The sequence below is a fragment of the Phascolarctos cinereus genome, unplaced genomic scaffold (genome assembly GCF_003287225.1).
Source record: "Phascolarctos cinereus isolate Bilbo 61053 unplaced genomic scaffold, phaCin_HiC Scaffold_2;HRSCAF=192, whole genome shotgun sequence".
Classification (NCBI taxonomy): domain Eukaryota; kingdom Metazoa; phylum Chordata; class Mammalia; order Diprotodontia; family Phascolarctidae; genus Phascolarctos; species Phascolarctos cinereus.
Window position 1 is genome coordinate 168,729,225 of NW_027555625.1, and position 20,682 is coordinate 168,749,906.

General features: G+C 35.4%; 1 protein-coding gene across 5 annotated transcripts in view; it reads right to left on the bottom strand.

Moving 5' to 3' along the window:
- SLX4IP (SLX4 interacting protein) overlaps window positions 1-20,682 on the bottom strand; it is a 265,690-nt gene that overhangs the window by 117,891 nt on the left and 127,117 nt on the right. For all 5 annotated transcript variants that reach the window (XR_013484629.1, XR_013484628.1, XM_078149720.1 and 2 more), the window contains one exon: window positions 10,955-11,026. Coding sequence is in view for 3 of the 5 variants with exons in the window: in XM_078149720.1 (XP_078005846.1) it covers window positions 10,955-11,026 (72 nt within the window). In the remaining 2 variants the exon portion in view is untranslated. The remainder of the gene's footprint in view (window positions 1-10,954; window positions 11,027-20,682) is intronic.

Genomic DNA, 20,682 nt, shown 5'->3' on the forward strand with positions numbered 1-20,682 from the left:
TTGGATCTGGGTCACAGTTCTGGGTGGCAGCCCTGGGGTGAGGACGAGCACTGGCATGGTGGAGATTGTAGTGGTGATGGACGGGAAATCCTCCTCACAGTTCCAAGACAGAAAAGAGTGCTTGTGGTCACTCACAGACCACAGCATAGGCCAGGAAAGGAGTAAACACCTCGCCCCTTATCATACCACCTTGGAAGAACTGAAAGTTTATAGGCCCCTAGAAGTATCTCTGAAAACAGCTGCACAAAATCCCCAAAGCTTGAGACAATATATTCTCTACACTGGAAGCAGATCCCCACCTTAACAAAGAGTTTATAACTCAAGTAATTGGCTGGGATCATGAGCAAGAAGTGCAAAAAGAGTCAGACCATAGAATCTTACTTTGGTGACAAAGAAGGTCAAAACATATAACAAGAAGAAGACAACAAAGTCAAAGCTCCTACATCCAAAGCCTCTAAGAAAAACAGGAATTGGTCCCTGGCCATGGAAGAGCTTAAAAAGGATTTTGAGAAGCAAGTAGAGGAAAAACTGAGAGTGATGCAGGAAAATCATGAAAAACAAGTCAACAGCTTGCTAAAGGAGACCCAAAAAAATACTGAAGAAAATAACACCTTAAAAAATCGCCTAACCCAAATGGCAAAAGAGGTCCAAAAAGCCAATGAGGAGAAAAATGCCTTCAAAAGCAAAACTGGCCAAATGGAAAAGGAAGTCCAAAAGCTTACTGAAGAAAATACTTGCTTAAAAATTAGAATGGAGCAATTGGAAGCTAGTGACTCTATGAGAAATCAAGACATTGTAAAACAAATTCAAAAGAATGAAAAAATAGAAAATAATGTGAAACATCTCATTGGAAAAACAACTGACCTGGAAAATAGATGCAGGAGAGAAAATTTAAAAATTATTGGACTATCTGAAAGCCATGATCAAAAACTGCCTCTTCATATCCTTTAACTATTTATCAATAAAGGATGGCTCTTATACTTAAAAACTTGACTAAGTTTGCTATATATCTTGGAAATAAAACTTTTGTCAGAAAAATTTGCTGCAAAGATTGTCCCCCTATTACTTGTTTCCCCTTTAATTTTAGTTACATTGGTTATGTCTAAGAGGGAAAAATTTTTATTCCCTATTTTATCTTGTGATCCTTTCTTTTTTTTTTGTGAACTCTTTCCCTGCCCATAGATCTTAAATGTAATTTTTTCCTAGCTCTTCTATTTTGTTTATGCTGTCATCCTTTATATTTTCAAGTTGTCTTCAGTATACAGTGTGAAACATTGGTCTATACTTTATTCTACCCCTTCTTAACCACTTTCCCCCCATTATTTCCTGTAAGCTTCTTGACATTTTGTTTTCCTAGATCAATTTTGTTATCATTTTTTCTAACTCCACAAACCAGAGCTAGAATTACCAAAAGAATTCTTTGGTGGTTTAATCAGCATGGTATCAAATAAGCAAATTAATTTAGGTAGAATCATCATTTTTATTATGTTGACTCAGCCTACCCATGAGCAATTAATATTTCTCCAATTATTTAGTTCTGTCTTTATTTGTATAAAAACGTTTTATAGTTGTATTCACATAGTGCCTCTGTGTGTCTTGGCAGGAAGACTTCTAAGTATTTTATACATTCTGTGATTACTTTAAATGGAATTTCTCTTTATATCTCTTCCTGCTGGGTTTGGTCCATTGATGGTGGACCCAGGTCCTCTTCTTGCCCTAGTATATAGCCCCAGGTATCTGTTTAGTCCCTTTTCTGGAAGGCTCTACATGGTACTCTCCTGGCTTGACCATATCCTCAGTATCCATTCACCATTCTCTCTTCCTATGATGACCTAAGCTAGAAAATGATTCCTGTGATTTTTTTTCCTTGGATTTCTTAATAAGGACTCAGTCTGCTACATTTTCTAGGTTTTATGGAGTAGTTACTGGGGAAAGTCTGGCTATACTGCTTCTTCTTACTTTATCATCTTTGATAGGTCTCTCCCATGAGTTCACTTATCATCTCTGCAAATGACTACTATACCTGTAGATCTAGACTTAACCTATCTCCTGAACTCCAATGTTATACTGCCAACTGCCTTTTGGACATTAAGAACAGGATGTCCCATAGGCATCTCAATCTCAATAGGAGCAAAACAGAACTCATTATCTCCTCACCCCTACTCCGCACCCTAACAAATCTCTTGTCTTCTTACTGGTGTTTATACAATAATGTCACTTTAAAAACAATTAAAATGAGAATAGGAACACAGACTTAGAGCTGGAAGGCATGTCAGAGGCCACATCTCATTCAAACCCCTCATAAATGGGAGCTAAAATCAAGAGATGTTAAATGACTTGTCCAAGGTCGTGCCAGTAATAAACACTAGAATTTGAATATGAACCCAAGTTCTCTGACTGTAAACCTTAGGCTCTTTCTACTGTACAATGTTGCCTAGATGGCAACCAATGATACAATCAGTTCCAGCTTACCAAGACTAACCATTTGGTGTCATCCTTTACTGTTTTCTCATTCACTTCACATACCCATTCTGTCATTTCCACTTTTACAACATCTCTCATACACATCCCCTTCTCTCCATTCACAGTACCACCCTAGTGTACTCATACCTGGTCTAATGCATTCTAGTTGGTCTCTCTGTCTCAAGTCTCATCCCACACCACTCTATCCTCCACTTGGCTGCTAACGGGATTTTTTTTCTTTTTGGTGAGGCAGTAAGGGTTAAGTGACTTGCCCAGGGTCACACAGCTAATAAGTGTCAAGTGTTTGAGGTCAGATTTGAACTCAGGTCCTCCTGACTCCAAGGCTGGAGCTCTATTTAATGCGCTACCTAGGTGCTCCAGGGATTTTCTTAAATCAAAGGTCTATGTCACCTGCTGACTAAGTACACTTTGGTGGCTCCCCGTTACCTCCAGAATCCAATATAAAATGCTATGATTGGCATTCAAAGCCCTTCACAACCTGGCTCCTTCCTACCTTTCCAGTAATTTTATTATTTCCCTTCCACATACTCGACGACCCAATTACAGTGGCTTACTTGCTGATTTTGGGAGCCAGGTGACAGTGGATAAAGTGCTGGGTATGGAGTTAGGAAACGCGGAGTTAAACTCCTCTCCCAGACACTTACGAGCCATTGGATGCTGGTCAAGTCACTTAATCTGTCTACCTAGGTTTCCTCAGCTCTTAAACAGGGATAATAATAGACCTATCTTCCAGGGTTGTTGTGAAGACAAAATGAAGTATTTATTAGAAAGTGTTTTGCAAACCGTAAAGCACCATATAAATATTATTGTTATTCCTTGACACTATACTCCATCTCCCAACAGTGCATTTTCCCTGATGATCCCTCATGCTTGGAATATTCTCCAAGATTTGTCTCAAATTCTACTTTTTACAAGATTCCTTTCTTCCCACAGCCAGTACCTTTAATCTGAAACTACCTCCCTTTTACTCTGTATAAATCTTTTATTTTCATGGTTATTGTATACTATCTTCACCATTGGAATGTGAGCTCCTTGAAGGCAGGGATCCAGTTTTTACCCTTCTTTATATTTCTGGAGCTCAGTTTAATGCCAGGCACATTTAAAGTGTATTCATTCACCCATTAACTGAATGCGTGCACACACACACACACACACACACACACACACACACGTGTGCGTGTATGTGTATGTGTATATGTATATATATGTATATGTGTATATATATATATATGTATACATATATGTATGTATGTATGCATGTATTTCTTGAACAGACGGCAAATGCATAGCAGGTATATATACCATACAGTGTGAGACAGTGAGAGAGAGAGAGAGAGAGAGAGAGAGATAGAGAAAGTGAGAGTGTGTGTGTGTGTGTGTGACAGAGAGAGAGAGAGAGAGAGAGACAGAGAGAGAGAGAGAGAGAGAGAGAGAGAGAGAGAGAGAGAGAGAGACAGAGAGAGAGAGTGCTGGTGAACCTTAGATGCCAATCTAACTGCATGTTATCATCTGAAAAATAGGTGTTTTAACTTGGTTTTCCCCATGTAGACTGTTAGGCTAAGTTTTTTTTAATATGATTGAGTTTTGAGTATGAATAGCTCATCTTAGAAGCCCAGCAATGTTCTAGGTCTTGATGACACCAGCACAATGTCATCTACAAATATCAACATTTAGAGGAGTATTCTATTTGCAGGGAGTCCATTTTCCACTTGAACTTTGTACAAGTGGCAAATGTCTTTGGTGAGTATATGTCTCATCGAATATTAATGATCAGAGATCAATGGATAAAGTTGTTACAGCTATTATATCTTTCAAGGAAATCTCGGATAATTTTAATTATGGAATGTAACCTTTCTGAGATTAAGGCTTGTTTCATTTTTTGTATTTGTATCCCTAGCATAGTGTCTGTCATATAGTGCTAGTTATTTAATGAATGAATGAATGAATGAATGAAAAATCATTTATTAATGCTAACTATGCCCCAAACATTGTGCTAACCACTAGAGATACATATAGCTAAGCTAAGGCAATCTTTGTACTCAAAGAACTCAACACTCAAAAAACAACAAACATAAGAGCATTTAGCTACAAGCCAGTTAGAAAGGCTTAGGGATCTTTAGGGTGAAGTGACAAAATAGATGGTGATACATCTTTTTTAGTGTCATTTCCATTGATAACATTTTATCTGTTGAACTATATGACGGTGCCAACGACTTCCGCGGCGAGAATTTTCTTTTTTGGTTCTTTATTAGTTGTGGCTACTAAAGGGGGAAGCTATAGTACCTACAGAGGCTGTTGAAGGTCTAATCTCTACAAGAAGTACTCCCCTGGATGACAGCCATAAAAATTGGACTGGAATTAGGGCCAGTAGTTGGGGTAAGTGGGAGATTAACTGCTATTCCTGGTACTCTTCAACTTAACAGCCTAATGGTCATTGTTAGCCACCTGTTGGTGTTGGTGGTGACAAAAATGGCAGTCCCTTCTCCACAGATTATTATTCATTTTAAGATTGGTAAATATTGGAGATTGAGTTATACATGGAAAACACCTGGCTGGGTGACAGCTTTTAAGGAGGTTCTTTGCTTTACCATCAACTATTTTTATATAGTAACCAAAAGTAGGTATACTGAGATCTTTCTTATTTGTTATATCTTTCAATCAACTGAGTGATGGAAAAGATGTGATCTACTGTGGAATTAGTTGTAAAAGCCTATCTGTTCCCTACTAATACCCTCATCAAAGATGCTCCTGATGTACATGTAGATATTATTATAAGATATTTGATACAGATGGGATAGCAGGCATTTCGTTCAATAGCTGTCAGAACATTTACAAACATATTCTTAACTATCCCTGCCTGTTGCACTGAAGTGTCTAAGTATGAATTAATGAATACATAAGTTAACTAAAATAATTTATTATAAATAATAATTTATTAATAATATATTTATTAAGTGCTTATTGTGCTGTATATCAATGTAAAAGTTAAATTTGGAATGTTTAATATTGAGTTCTTTGTAGAATTTTGTAATGCTTTGTTCAACAGATATTGGTGCATAGGTTGAAATTATTTTCATAATAGTACTTTTGCAAGTACCTATTACAAGTACTCTAACACAATTAGATCAAGAGTCCCAAGAAATATTTCATGTTATCTTCAGACAACTAATATAATCAACTCCTATATTTTTATCTCCAAGGGAAGTCTTTAAGCCATTATTTCTTTTAGCTGCAACTTCTTTTTCTCTTCTAATCTTGTTAATAGAAAGAATATTAAGACTAATATTAATTAATTCCTCTCTTCAATAGGTTTACTTTTTGATTATCTAGCAAGGCTATCACATTTGGAATACCAACAGTTACGTTAAATTTTTAGACTAAAAATTTATTCTTAGACTCCCCATCCATTTATTCACCTCTGCCATCCTTACTGCTGAAGCAGAAGGGACCCCAATAGTAATCAGGGGCATTTTGTATTTTTATTGTTAAAAGGTTACTATGGCCAAAAAGTTCATCACCAAGTGACCAGACTATTGGTAGTGATTCCTGTTTTACATAGCTAGGCTGCTTCTCAGAAAGCACATTCTGTCAGCCACAGGGACCACACTCTATGCCTTTTCAATATAGTAGGCTTGCCCCTAACTAACAACCTTTTAGGATTCAGAATAAGTTACATACCACAATGATGCATCATAGGATAGCTTTACTACATAAACATCAGGTAACTGCCACAATGTTATAGATAAAAGGGATGTGCAAAATATAACTCAATTGCTTTATAAAATGAAGTATAGTCTATGTAAGAGGGAATGTCCTAAGAAGATAAATGGAAACAAAGTACTCTGATTTTATTTCTGACTTATAATTAAGCATGATTTTATATGATCTCTGAACCTTACTCGCCTGTAAAAGCCAAAAGTAATATAACACTTTTCACTCCTAAGATTTCTTACGAATTCTAGACACACTGCAAAAAATTATCAACATTTTGTCTCAATTCTAAAACACCAACTATGCTGACCAGTTCCTTCATTTGTAAATCTCTTTCAATTTCAAAGCAGAAATGTATACCTATATCTCCACACATATATATGAATGTATAAATTCCCTTCAGAGGAAATGAGTATAACACGCTAGATTCTCTCTCATGTTTTCCCATTTCATTATAACACCAAGAAAACTTTAGCCAATGAATGAAAAAGGCACTATGAAATTTCAGTGGACCTGTGGTCTTACCCATTCCTTCTTGAAATCCAGGAAGCAACTCATCCATGACTTTTCATTCATTTTTAAATTATATTTTATTTTGTTTTCTATTCTAAATTCTCTCCCTCTGCCCTCCCTCCCACCCATTAAGAAGGGAAGAAAAACAAACCCCATGACAAATATGCAAAACAAATTTCGCATTAGTCATTTCCAAAAAAGAAAAGAAGGAAATATGCTTCAATTTGCAGTCTTAGTCCATTTGTTTTTTATCTGGAGACAAACAGCAGTTTCATCATGAGTCCTTTGGAACCATGAATGGTCACTGCATTGATTAGAATTCCTAAGTCTTTCAAAGTCTATTATCTTTATATTATTGCTGTTACTATATACTGGTTATGTTCACTTTTCTTTGTATCAGTTCACACAAATCTCCCAGATTTTTTTTCTGAAAGTATCCCTTTCATAATTTCTTACAGAACAATAGTATTCCATTATATTCACATACCATAACTTGTTAAGTCATTCCCCAATTGATGGACAGCTGCTGAAATTTCCAACTGCCACATCAAAAAGAGCTACTATAAACATTTTTGTACATATGGCTCCTTTTTCTCTTTCTTTGACCGCTTTGGTTATAAGTCTAGCAGAGGTACTACCATTTAACAGTTTTAGGGGCATAGATCCAAATTGCTTTCCAGAATGGTCCAGAATGGTTCACAGTTCTACTCACAGTATACCTGTTTTCCCTCCAGCGTGTGTCATTTTCTTTATTGTCCATTTAGCCATCTCAGAGTTCTTTAAATCTGTATTTTTCTAATTATTAGTAATTTAGAAGATTTTTTCATATGTCTATATATAGTTTGAATTTCTTCCTCTGAAAATTGCCTATTCATCTCCTTTGACCATTTATCAATTGGTGAATGCCTCTTACTATTGTACATTTGACTCAGATCCTTACATATTTTTAAAATGAGACCTTTATCAGAGAAACTTGCTCCAAAGATTTCCACAAACACACACACACACACACACACACACACACACACACACACACACTCTATTTCCTGCTTTTGATTTAGTTTCACATGCGCTGGTTTTGTTCGTTCAAAAACTTATTAATATTATGTAATTAAGATTATCCATTTTTCCTACTATGAACCTTTCTATGTCTTGTTTTGGCATGAACTCTTCTCCTATTGATAGATCTGACTGGTAATTTCTTCTATGCCCAATTAATTTGTTTGTAATATCATTCTTTATATCTAAATCATGCACTCATTTTGAGATTATGCTAGTATGTATACAGTGTGAGATGTTGCTCTAGGCTTGCTTTCTACTTTCCATCTTCCCAAGAGGTTTGCCAAGTGAGTTCTTGCCCCCAAAAGCTGGGATCCTTAGGTTTATCAAACAGCAGTTTATTATGCTCTTTTGCTTCTCTGTATTGTGTACCTACTATGTTCCACTAATCAGCCTCTCTTAATCAGTACTAAATTATTTTGACAATTACAGCTTTGTAACATAGTCTGAGAACTGGTACTGCTAGGCCACCTTCCTTCTCATTTTTTTTTTCATTTATTCCTTGATATTTTGACTTTTTGTTCTTCAAACTAAATTCTATTATTTTTTCTAGTGCTGCAAAGTAATTCTTTGGTAGTCTGATTGATATGACACTACATAAGTAAATAAATTTTGGTAGTATTTTCATTTTTATTATGTTGGCTTGGCCTACCCATTATCAAACAATATTTCTCCAATTATTTAGATCTGCCTTTATTTATGAAAAAGGTATCTTGCAATTCTGTGTCAGATAGTTCCTATGGAAATATTGGCAAGGAGACTCCCATATATTTTATATTATCCTTAGTTATTTGAAAGGGAATTTCTCTTTCTGTCTCTTCCGGTAGATTATGCTAGCAATATTCAGAAATGTAGATGATTTGCATGAGTTTGTTTTATATCCTAAAATTTTGCTGAAGTACTTAATTGTTTTAATTACTTTTTTAATAGTTGATTCTCTAGGGCTTTTTAAGTAAATTATCATATCATCTGTAAAATGTAATAATAGTTTTGTTTCCTCATTTCTTTAATGAGAAAATAAATTCCTTAAAATCCAAATTCCTTCAATCTCTTCATCTTATTGCTATAGCTAACATTTCTAATACAATATTAAATGTTAATAGTGATAATGAATATTCTGGCTACACTCCTGATGTCATTGGAAAGACTTCTTTTGCTGTTCAACCACTTCAGTAATATCTCATTATTCATCCCCTCAGATTGGGTTCTCTTGGCAAAGATAATGGAGTGATTTGGCATTTCCTTCACCTCATTTTACCAATGGGGAACTAAGGCAAATAGGGTTAAGCAACTTGCCCAGTGTCACAAAGCTAGTAAGTGTCCAAGGCCAGATTTGAACGTAGGAAGGAAAAGTTTTCCTAACTCCAGGCCTGGCATTCTATCTACTGTGCCACCTAGCTGCTGGAAAGACTTCTAGCTTATCCTCATTACAGATTATGCCTATTCTCACTTTTAGATAGATATTTACCGATTTAAGAAAAGCTCCATTTATTCTTATGCTTTCTAGTGTTTTTAACAGGGATGGTGGTTGTATTTTGTTAAAAGCTTTTGCTATATCTATTGAAATAACAATGTAATTTTTGTTGATTTTGTTATTAATGTGGTCAATTATATTTATCATTTTTCTAATGTTGAGCTAGTAGCCCTGACCTTCTGGTATAAATCCAGCCTATTCATAGTGTATAACCTTTGTCGCATATTGCTATAATCATCTTGCTAGTATTTTATTTAAATCTTTTGTATTCCCACTCCTTAGGAAAATTGGTTGGTAGTTTTCTTTCTCTGTTTTGACTTGTTCTCTGTGTCCTTTGCTGGATCCTCTTCCAGATCACATCCTCTAATTGTAGGTGTCCTTCAGGGTTCTCTCCTGGGTTCTTCTCTTCTCCCTCTGTAACACTGCATGTAGTGATCTCATTCATATTTCAACCTCATCATTCCACTGAAACTATTCTCTCAAAAATTGCCAATGGTATCCTGATTGCCAAATTCAAGGACCTTTTCTCAATCTTCACTCTTCTTGACCTCTCTACAGCCTGTAACACTGCTGATCATTCAATCCTCCTTGATGATGTTTTCTCCTTAGGTTTTTGGGACATCACTTTCTCCTGGTTCTCTTCCTACCTAACAGACCACTCTTTCTCAGGCTCCTTTTTCTGGATCCTCTTCCAGACCACGTCCTCTAACAACAGGCATTCCACAGGGTTTACTCTCTGGGCTTGTTTCTCTTCTCCCTCTACAATTCTTCACTTGGTGATTTTAGCAGCAATCATGGATCTAATTACAATCTCTATGATAATTATTTTCAAATCTACCTATCCTTCTGTAAACTCTCTTCTGACTTCCAATCTCACATTTCCAGTTGCCTTTTGAACATCCAGTTTGACATCTTAAATTCAACATGTCCAAAACTGAACTCATCTTTCCTCCTAAACCCTCTCACCTTCCAAACTTTCCCACTACTGTTTAGAGTACCACTCTCCTTTCAGTTCACCAAGCTTACAACTTAGCTGTCATCCTGAACTCCTCATTACCCCTCAACCCCCCATTTTCAACCTATTGCCTAGACCTGTTGACATCCCTTATGCAACATACTTGAATATGTCTACTTCTCTCCTCTGACATTACCACTACACTATTGCAGGCCCTCATCACTTCATGCTTAGACTATTACAATAGCTGAATGGTCAGTCTTCCTACTTCAAGACTCTCCCCATTCCAATCCATCCTCCATTCAGCCATTAAAATAATTTTCCTAAAGTGCAGATCTGACTTTGTCATCCCCCTACTCGATAAAGTCTAGAGGCTCCTTATTGGCCCCAGGATTAAATATGAAATGCTATTTGGCCTTCAAAGTCCTTCATAACCTACATTCCACCTCCCAACCTTTCTAGTCTTCTTACATCTTACTCCCTAACACATACTCTTTAAGGCAGTGAGAAAGGCCTCCTGGCTGTTCCATGAACAAGACACTCTATCTCCGGGTTTCTGAGCTTTTTTTCTGGCTGGTCCTCATGTCTATAATGCTATCTTTCCTCTATTCTGCCTAACAGCTTCTCTAGCTTTCTTTAAAAACCAATTAAAATCCTTCCTTTTACTGGAAACCTTCCTTAACCCCTTAATTCTAGTGCCTTCCCTTTGTTAATTATTTTCTATGTATCTTGCATACAGCTTGCTTGTATATACTTACTTGCATTTGTCTCCCCCATTAGATTGTAAGCTCTTTGAGGGCAGAGACTATCCCCAGCACTTAGCACAGTACCTGGAACACAGAAGATGCTTAATATTTAGTGGCTGATTGATTATGACTCTCTTTGGTTTAAGTATCAACATCATATTTGTATCATAGAAAGAATTTGAAAGGAATGCTTTATTTTCTTAAACAGCTTATGTAGTATTACAATTAATTGTTCTTAAAATGTCCAGTAGGTCTCCCAGAAGAACTGATGGGGCACACACACACACACACACACACACACACACACACACACACACACCCTTAACAACACAACAGAGGAAATAATAGGAAACAACTGCCCAGAATTTCTGAACACAGAAAATGCAATTTCAATTGAAAGAATTCAGATCACCTCTAGGAAAAAACCCAAGGCTGGAAACTCCAAGACACATAGTTCATAAATTTAAAAATGCAAATCAGAAACAACAGGTTCTGCAAGCCATTTGGGAAAAGACCTGCACGCCATTTGTGTGAAGTTATTTTCCTCATTACTCTTCTTCTTTACCCCTTCTCTCCTAGTGCATTCTGCTTCCCCATATTTCCATTCTTCTTTTGAGACAACCCAAGCATAACAGAATCATACACTGGATTCTCTAATTAGAATTTAAGACTCCTGATGATGATAAAATTCTGAGGGCTTACATGTATTATCTCTCTATACAAGAATGCAAATAGCTTAGCCTTGTTTGTTTAATCCTATACGATTTTTCATTCATGTTTACCTTATTGTTTCTCTTGAGTCTTACATGTCAAATTTTCTATTTAGCTCTGTCTTTTTTATCAAGTCTTTTATTTCATTAAATATTCATTTTTTCCCCCTATAAGATATACTCAGTTTTGCTGGGTAGGTTATTCTCAGTTGTAATCCTAGATCCTTTGCCTACTACTGGAATATATTTTCAAGCTCTCCGTTCCTTTATAGTGATGAATACTAAATTTTGTGTGATCTTGTCTATGTCTCTGTGGCACTTTGAAATATTTTTTTTTTCTTCCTGGACACTTGCTTTTGGCTAAAATATTCCTGGGAGTTTTTTTTTTTAAACTCCAGAGGGTGACTGGTGGATTCTTTTGATTTCTACTTTGTTTTCTAGTTCTAAGATATCTGGGGAATTTTCTTTTATAATTTCCTAAAATATGATATGTAGGCTTTTATTTTTTAAATGCCTTTCAGGTAGCCTAATGATTCTTAAATTATCTTTCCTCAATCTATTTGCCAGGTCAATTGTTTTACCTATGAGATATTTCACATTTAAATCTTTTTCCAGGTTTTTAAATTTACTTTATCATTTCTTGACATCAAATGGAGTCATTAGCTTCAATTTGGCCAATTCTAATTTTCAAGGAGTTATTTTCTTTATTAAGGTTTTATACTTCTTTTAATAAGCTAATTATCTTTTCATATCTTTCCCTTAAAACTCTCATTTTTCTCATTTTTGCCTCTACCATTTTTATTTGTTTCTTTAGATTTTTATTCATTTTGAACTTAAATATAAAAAGACAAAAAAAGAACACTTCTACGTACACAGCACAAAATAAAAAGAGGATTCAATATAAGATAATTTCCATTTCAGTTTAATTTTTAAAAAACTATGTAATAAATACTACACATTGTTTTCTAAGCTACCTTGCTTTTCTATATTTTGTTCTAAGTTTTCTTTTGTTCTCTATTGCACACTTTTTTTTTCTCCCTGCTTTTCCATCCCTCCCTAGGAAAGGCTACCATCAGACAATAATATGCACATATATGTAAAACCATACTATACTCCTATTTATCAGTTCTTTCTCTGCATGTGGATAGCATCTTCCTTCATATGTCCTTTGTAATTGAGTTAAGTATGTATAAAACTCAAAACGACTTAGTTGTTCAAAGTTATTCTTAGAACAATACTGCTGCTACTGTGTACAACATTCTCTTGGTTCTGCTCATTTCATTCTTCATTATTTCATGCAAGTCTTTCCGTGTTTTCCTAAAATAACTGAGTTCATCATTTCTCATAGCACAGTAGTATTCCATCACAATCATATACCATAATGGGCATCCCTGCAATTTCCAGTTCTTTGCCAGGACAAAGAGAGCTGCTATAAATATTTTAGAACACTTAAGTTCTTTTCCTTTTTCCTTAATCACCTTGGAAAGCAGACCTAGTACTGGTATTGCTGGGTCAAAGGGTATACACAGTTTTATAAATTTTGGGGCATAATTAAAAAATGTGCTCTCCAAAATGGTTGAATCAGCCCACAGTTCCACCAACAGTGAATTAATGTGCCAATTTTTCTACATCCCCGCCAACATTTGTCACTTTCTCTTTCTATCATTTTAGCCAATCTGATAGGCATATCATCTCAAAGTTATTTATTTATATTTAATTTGCATTTCTTTAATCAATAACGATTTAGAGCATTTTATATGACTATACACACACACACACACACATATACACATATATATAGTTTTGATCTCTTCATCTAAAAACTACCTATTCATATCCTTTGTTTATTAATTGGGGAATGACTTGCATTCTTATAAATTTGACAAAGTTCCTTATACATTTGAGATATGAGACATTTAGCTGAGAAACCATCTATAAAATTTTTCTCCCAATTTTCTGTTTTGCTTATAATTTTGGCTATATTGTTTTTATTTGTACAAAAACTTTTTAATTAAATATAATTAAAATTATCCATTTTATACCCCACAATCCCCTCTATCTCTTATTTATTCATAGATTGTTCTCCTATCCACAAGTCTGATAGGTAATATGTATTATGTTCTTCTAATTTTCTTATGCTGTTTCCCTCCATTTTGACCTTATCTTGGTGAATGGTGCAAAAAAAAATTGGTCTATGACTAATTTCTGCCAGACTGCTTTCTATCTTTCCCAATAATTTTTATAAAATAATGAATTCGTATTACAAAAGCTTAAATCTTTATGTTTGTCAAACACAGGGTTACTATAATCATTTGCCACTGTATTATATGTCTACTCTGTTCCACTGATTTACCTTTCTATTTCTTAGCCAATACCAGAGAGTTTTGATAATTACTGCCTTATAGTATAGTTTAAGGTCTGGAACTGCTAAACCTCCTTCCTTTCCATTTGTTTCATTCATTCCTTTGATATTCTTAACCTTTTATTTATTCATTCATTCATTTATTTATTTATTTATTTTAGTGAGGCAATTGGGGTTAAGTGACTTGCTCAGAGTCACACAGCTAGTGAGTGTTATGTGTCTGAGGTTGGATTTGAACTCAGGTCCTCCTGACTCCAGGGCCAGTGCTCTATCCACTGTGCCACCTAGATGCCACATTCTTAACCTTTTGTTCTTCCAAATGAATTCTGTTATTATTTTTTCTAGCTCAGTAAAATATTTTTTGGTAGTTTCATTGGGATGGCACTGAATAAATGGATTAGTTTAGGAAAATTGTCTTTTTTATTAGCTCTGCCTACCTGTGAACAACGAATATTTCTCCAATTATTTAAATCTAACTTTATTTGTATAAAAATGTTTTATAATTATGTTTGTGTAGTTCCTGGGTTTGTTTTGGCAGGTAATCTCCCAGGTATTTTATATTGTCTATAGTTATTTTAATTGGGGCACCTCTTAGTATCTCTTCTTGTAAGGTTTTATTGGTGATATATATAGAACTGCTGATGATTTATGTGGGTTTCTTTTATACATTGCTACTTTGCTAAAATTATTGTTTCTCTTAACTTTTTAGTTAAATCTTCAGGATTTTCCAAGTGTATTATATTGTCTTCAAAAAAAGATAGTTTTATTACCTCATTCTGATTCCTTCAATTTCTTTTTCTTCTTTTATTGCTATTGGTAGAATTTCTAATACGATATTCAATTATATTGGTGACAATGGGCACCCTTGTTTCACTCCTGATCTTACTGGGAAGGCTCCTAGCTTATCCCCATTACAAATAATGCTTGCTGATGGCTTTAGGTAGATGCTTCTTATCTTTTTAAGGAAAATTTCTTTATACCTATGCTTTCAAGTGTTTTTAATAGGAATGAGTGTTGTATTTTATTAAAAGCCTTTTCTGCATCTATTGATAATGATATGATTTTTGTTATTGATATAATCAAGCATATTAATAGTAAATCATCCCTGTATTCCTGCTAAAAATCCCACTTAGCCACAATGTATAATCTTTGTAATAGGCCCTCAGCTAGTAAGTATTTTATTTAGGATTTTTGCATACAAATTCATTAATGAAATTGGACTATAATTTTCTTTCTCTGTTTTTGCTCTTCCTGGTTTAGGTATCAGTACCATATTTGTTTCATAAAAGGAGTTTAGTAGGATTCCTTTGTCTATTATTCCAAATACTTTATTTAATATTGGAATTAGTTGATCTTTAAATGTTTGGTAACCATCTGGTCCTGATGCTTTTTTCTTAGGAAGCTCATTTATGGCCAGTTCAATTTCTTTTTCTAAAATAGGTTTATTTAGATATTCTATTTTCATAAATATTCTTCCATTTCACTTAAACTGTTAAATTTATAGGCATATAATTGGGCAAAATAACTCCTCATACTTGCTTTGATTTCATCTTCATTAGTGGTATATTCACCCTTTTTATTTATAAAATAGTGATTTAGTTCTCTCACTCTCTTTCTCTCTCTTTAAAATTATATTAACCAAGGGTTTATCTATTTTACTTTTTCCATAAAAACCAACTCCTAGTTTTATTTATTAATTCAATGTTTTCTTTTATACTCAGTTTTATTAATCTCACCTTTAATTTTTAAGATATCTAATTTGGTGTCTAATTGAGGATTTTAAATTTATTCTTTTTCTAGTTTTTTCAGTTGTATAGCCAATTCATTGGTCTGTTCTTTCTCTATTTTATTGATATAAGCATTTAGAAATACGCATTTTTCTGCTGATTACTACTTTTGCACAACTAGTGCACTTTTGCACTACTTTCCCCCTTCAAAGGTTTTTATATATTGTATCAATATTGTCATTCTCTCTCTTTTTTTTTTAGGTAATTTGGGTTAAGTGACTTGCCCAGGGTCATACAGCTAGTAAGTGTCAAGTGTTTGGTCTGAGGCCGAATTTGAACTCAGGTCCTCCTGACTTCAGGGCCAGTGTTCTATCCACTGCACCACCTAGCTACCCCATATTGTCATTTTCTTTAATGAAATTGATTGTTTCTATGATTTGTTCTTTACCATATTCATTCTTTAAGATTAGGTTGTTTAGTTTCCAATTAGTTTTTAATCTGTGTTTCCATGGTCTCTTATTGAATATAATTTTTATTGTATTATGATCTGAAAATCATACTTTTTTAATATTTCTTCTTTTAACTATAAAGTTTTTATTACCTAATATATGCTCAATTTTTGTAAAGGTAGCACGTACCACTGAGAAAAAGGTGCATTCCTTTCCATTCCCATTCAATTCTTTCCAGCTATCTATCATATCTAGCTTAAGTAAGAGTCTATTCACCTCTTTAATGCTTTTCATATTTATTTTTTTGGTTAGATTTATCTAATTCTGAGAGGGGAAGGCTTAAGTCAACCCACTATTACAGTATTACTATCTATCTCCACTTGTAATTCATTTAACTTTTCCTTTAAGAATTTAGATGCTATAGCATTTCATGCATAAATGTTTCATACTGATAATGCTTCATTTTCTACGGTACCTTTTATCATAACATAGTTTCCCTGTTTATCTCTTTTAATTAAATGTATTTTAGCTTGGACTTTGAGATCATGACTGCCATCCCTGCCTTTTTAAATTTTTTTTTTAACAACCTCAGCTGAAGCATAATGAATTCTTCTCCAGCCATTTATTTTAACTCTGTGTGAAGCTCTCATTTTAAAATGTGTTTTCAGTAAATAACATATCATGGGATTCTGCTTATCCCATTCACATTCAAAATTATAATTACTAGTTGTTTATTTCCTTCCATCCTATTTTTCCATTCTATTATCCTTCTCACACCCTCTTTTGACTCTATCATTCCTCCCAAGTCTGATTTATTTCTAACCACTACTTCCCTAATCTACATCTTTTGAAAGAATCCCTCCCTAATCCTCTGCCCTTAACCTTCTATTCCATAATTTACCTATCTCTCTAAGAATTCCTCCCTTATCCTCTCACCCCACCCTCCTACTTCTTGATCTACACACCCTTCTAAAAGTCTCTTCCTTATCCTGTCTCCTCACTCTCTTATTTCTTTATAAATTTGGAAGACTTTTATTCCCTTCTAGATGTATATGTAATTCCCTCTTTAGCCAAGTTCTGATGAAAATAAGGTTCCAGTACTATCAGCCCTCCACTCTCACTGCTTCCACTGTTATAGTTCTTCCATTCATGCCTCATTTGTATGAGATAAATGTTCCATTCTACCTCTCTCTCCAATTTTATTTTTTAGAATCATTCCATCATACTCAACTCAACCTTAAGCTTTTTATCTATGTATGCTCTTTCAAACTATCCATGTAATGATATCATTCTTAAAAGTACAGATAACATTTTCCCATATAAGTGAACAATTTGACCTTATTGAGTCCCTTATAATTGGTCTTTAATATTTACCTCATGTTTCTCCTGGATCTTACGTCAAATTTTTCCCATTGGGCTCTGGTCTTTTCATCACAAATACCTGAAAGTCTTCCAATTCATTAAATATTCTTTTTTTCCCCTCATTTAGGATTATACTGAACTTTGCTGGTTATGTTATACTTGGTTGCAAAAACAGATCCTTTGATCTTTAAAATATAATCTTCCAAGCCCTTTGGCCTTTTAATATAGAAGCTGCTAGATCTTACGTCATCCTGACTGTAGCTCCACAGTATTTCAATTGTTTTTTTTCCCCCTTGTTACTAACTCTTTAACCCGGGAGCTTCGAAACTTAGCTATAATGTTTCTGTGACTTGATCTCTTTCAGGTGGCGATCGATGGACTTTTCCTATTTCTATTTTACCTTCTTGTTCTAGAACTTCAGGGCAATTTTCCTTAGTGATTTCTTGTAATATCATATCTAGACTCTTAAAAATCATAACTTTCAGGTAGCCCAACAATTCTTATATTGTCTCTCCTTGATCTGTTCTCTAGATCAGTTGTTTTTCTAACAAGATGCTTCACATTCTCTTCTATTTTTTCATTCTTTTCATTTTGTTTTATTATCTGTTCACGTCTTGTAAAGTCTTTAGCTAACCCTCGCCCAATTCTAGTTTTTAAAGAGTTATTTTCTTCCTTGAGTTTTTGGATCTCTTTTTCTAATTGGTTGATTTTCTTTTCATAATTTTCTTGATTTTCTTGGATTGATCTTATTTTTTTTCCTAATTTCTCCTCAACCTCACTTATTTGATTTTAAAAGTCCTTTTTCAGCTCTTTCAAAAACTCTTTTTGTGCTTGTGACCATCTGACATCTTTCTTTGAAATAGGAGTGGTTTCTTTTAACTTCATTATCTTTTTCTGAGTATGAACCCAGATCTTCTCTATCCCTATAGTAACTATCTATGGTGGGGTTGTTTCTCATTTGCTTACTCCTCCTCTTCCTCTTCCTCATCACTTTTAGAGGTTTATTATTATAGTCAGTTCCAATCCGAAGGTGTGGGGGGATATGCTGCAGGCTTCAGGTTTTTTTTACTATTGTCTTCTGATCTCTGTTTGGGAGCCTGATCTTGGGCATTCTTTTCTGCTCCTGAGCCACAGCTACAGCCCCCAGCCATGCTGTCACTGAAAACTCTCTTGCTCCCTATGATCCTTCCTATGGCTGTAAACTTCAGCTCACTCCTCTGCCCTGGAGCCAAAACCTGGGACTCCACTTTCCTGCAAGTGCCCACAGCTGCAGGATCCCTGCCCCGGTTTCCACACTCACTGGGTGTGTGCTCACTCTTCCTCATCCACAGCTGCAGCCCAGGACCACATCTGATATATACTGGTCCTGGCATCCTGTGACAGTGGAGGGTCTTTCATTCTTCCCCTACTCATCTGTCCAACCCCTCTACTGTCCATGAAGCTCCTGAAACAGAAGCTGCCAGCACCTCACCTGCTCCCAAGGTTTATTGTTTGTTGATTCATCGAAGTCTGCCTGGAGGTACTGGCACTTCAATCAGTCCAAACCTCCACTCCTGGAGGTCATGCCTTTCTTAAGGTCCTCTCAAGTTGTCCTAGGAGGACAACTGCTTTTCCTCAACTTTTAATTATTTCTGTCACTCAAAGTTCATTATGAGGTGATATTTACCTTGTCTGTGGAAGAATTTCAGAGAGCCTAATATTTCCTGTCTCATTCCACCATTTTCCCAGAATCCTCTCTTATCTGGTTTTTAAAATATTTTTTTTTGTTCTTTTAGAAAAAAACCAACTTTCTTTAACTCTTCTAGGAATTCTTGTTGAGCTCATGTACAACTCATATTTTTCTTTGAGGTTTTGCTTATAGATGTTTTCAAGTTATTGTCTTCTGTGTCCACTACATTGTTAATTCTTTGAGGGGAGGGACTGCCTTTTGCCTCTTTTTGTATTTCTAGCACTTAGCACAGTGTCTAATACATAGTAAGTGCTTAACAGATGTTTATTGACTGAATGAATGTTTACATCTTTTAAGCTTCCCTGTCAACCCAGCAGCTCTTTAGGGTTTCATTCTTTCTGTTTGTTTGCTCATTCTTCCAGCCCACTTCTTGAATTTGGACTTTATGTTAGTATTGGGCTCTGCTCACTTCTGGTGTGATGGTGGGGAGATGTCTAGTCTGAGGGCCTTCAAGTTTTCATTGCTCCCAAAGCAGTTATCTGGGGAGAGATCTGTTCACTGTCCTCTTGGTCTGAATTCTGTAAATTCCTGATCCAAATTTGGGTGTGTTGGCTTGTGCATTGTGGAGTTTTTGTATACTCTTTCTGGACTCAGTCACTGTTAGCCCATTAGGAGCTTCTGCAGGTTTAGAGTGACTGAATTGCTGGTTTCCCTATGGTCTAGGACACTCCTGCTTTGATTATTCCCTTAAAGTCTTTATGTGCTGGGATAAAGGTAGGAACTAAGTTGGCTTTATTCTCCAATTTTCAGAGCCACATAACTACATTTTTGGAACTTATTCTGTGCTCAGTACTCAGGGCCCCACTCACTTGTGACCTCCTCTCTCCACCCTGGATTGTATGACCTGAAACTGAGTAATGAGTAACAGGGCTATCAGATGGCACGTGTTCTACACCCAGTACCAATTCTGAGATCCCCTGAGATCTCATTCTACTCCTGTGCTTCCTGTCCTGATTCTCTGTCTCAGCCCCTTTTCTCTTCCTGGGCACTGGAATGTTGCCCTGAGCCACCAGTGCGACCTCATACTCCTGGCCAGTCCATGTATCAGTGCTGGCAGACCTCTCTGTTTTCCAGAACTGCCCTGGGCTAGGAAAATTGACTTACTATGACATTTTCTTGGCTTTCCCAATGAGAATTCAATCTGGTACATTTCTAGTTTGTTGTGGAGGATGTGTGCTAGGGAAAAATTCTTCTCATGCCATCTTGACTCTGGCCCTCTCATTCATGCCTCTTCAACCTATATAATTCTTCTATGTGTTCTACCATACATCATCCAGAGGAAAAAGAAGTCACACAGAAGTCTAAAGTTCTCTAGAATTCTCCAATTCTCTCAGAATTCTTTAGGTACGTAAAAATATACAACTCTGGTTTAATTCCAAAAGGTAAATTCTGGGAAGGCTG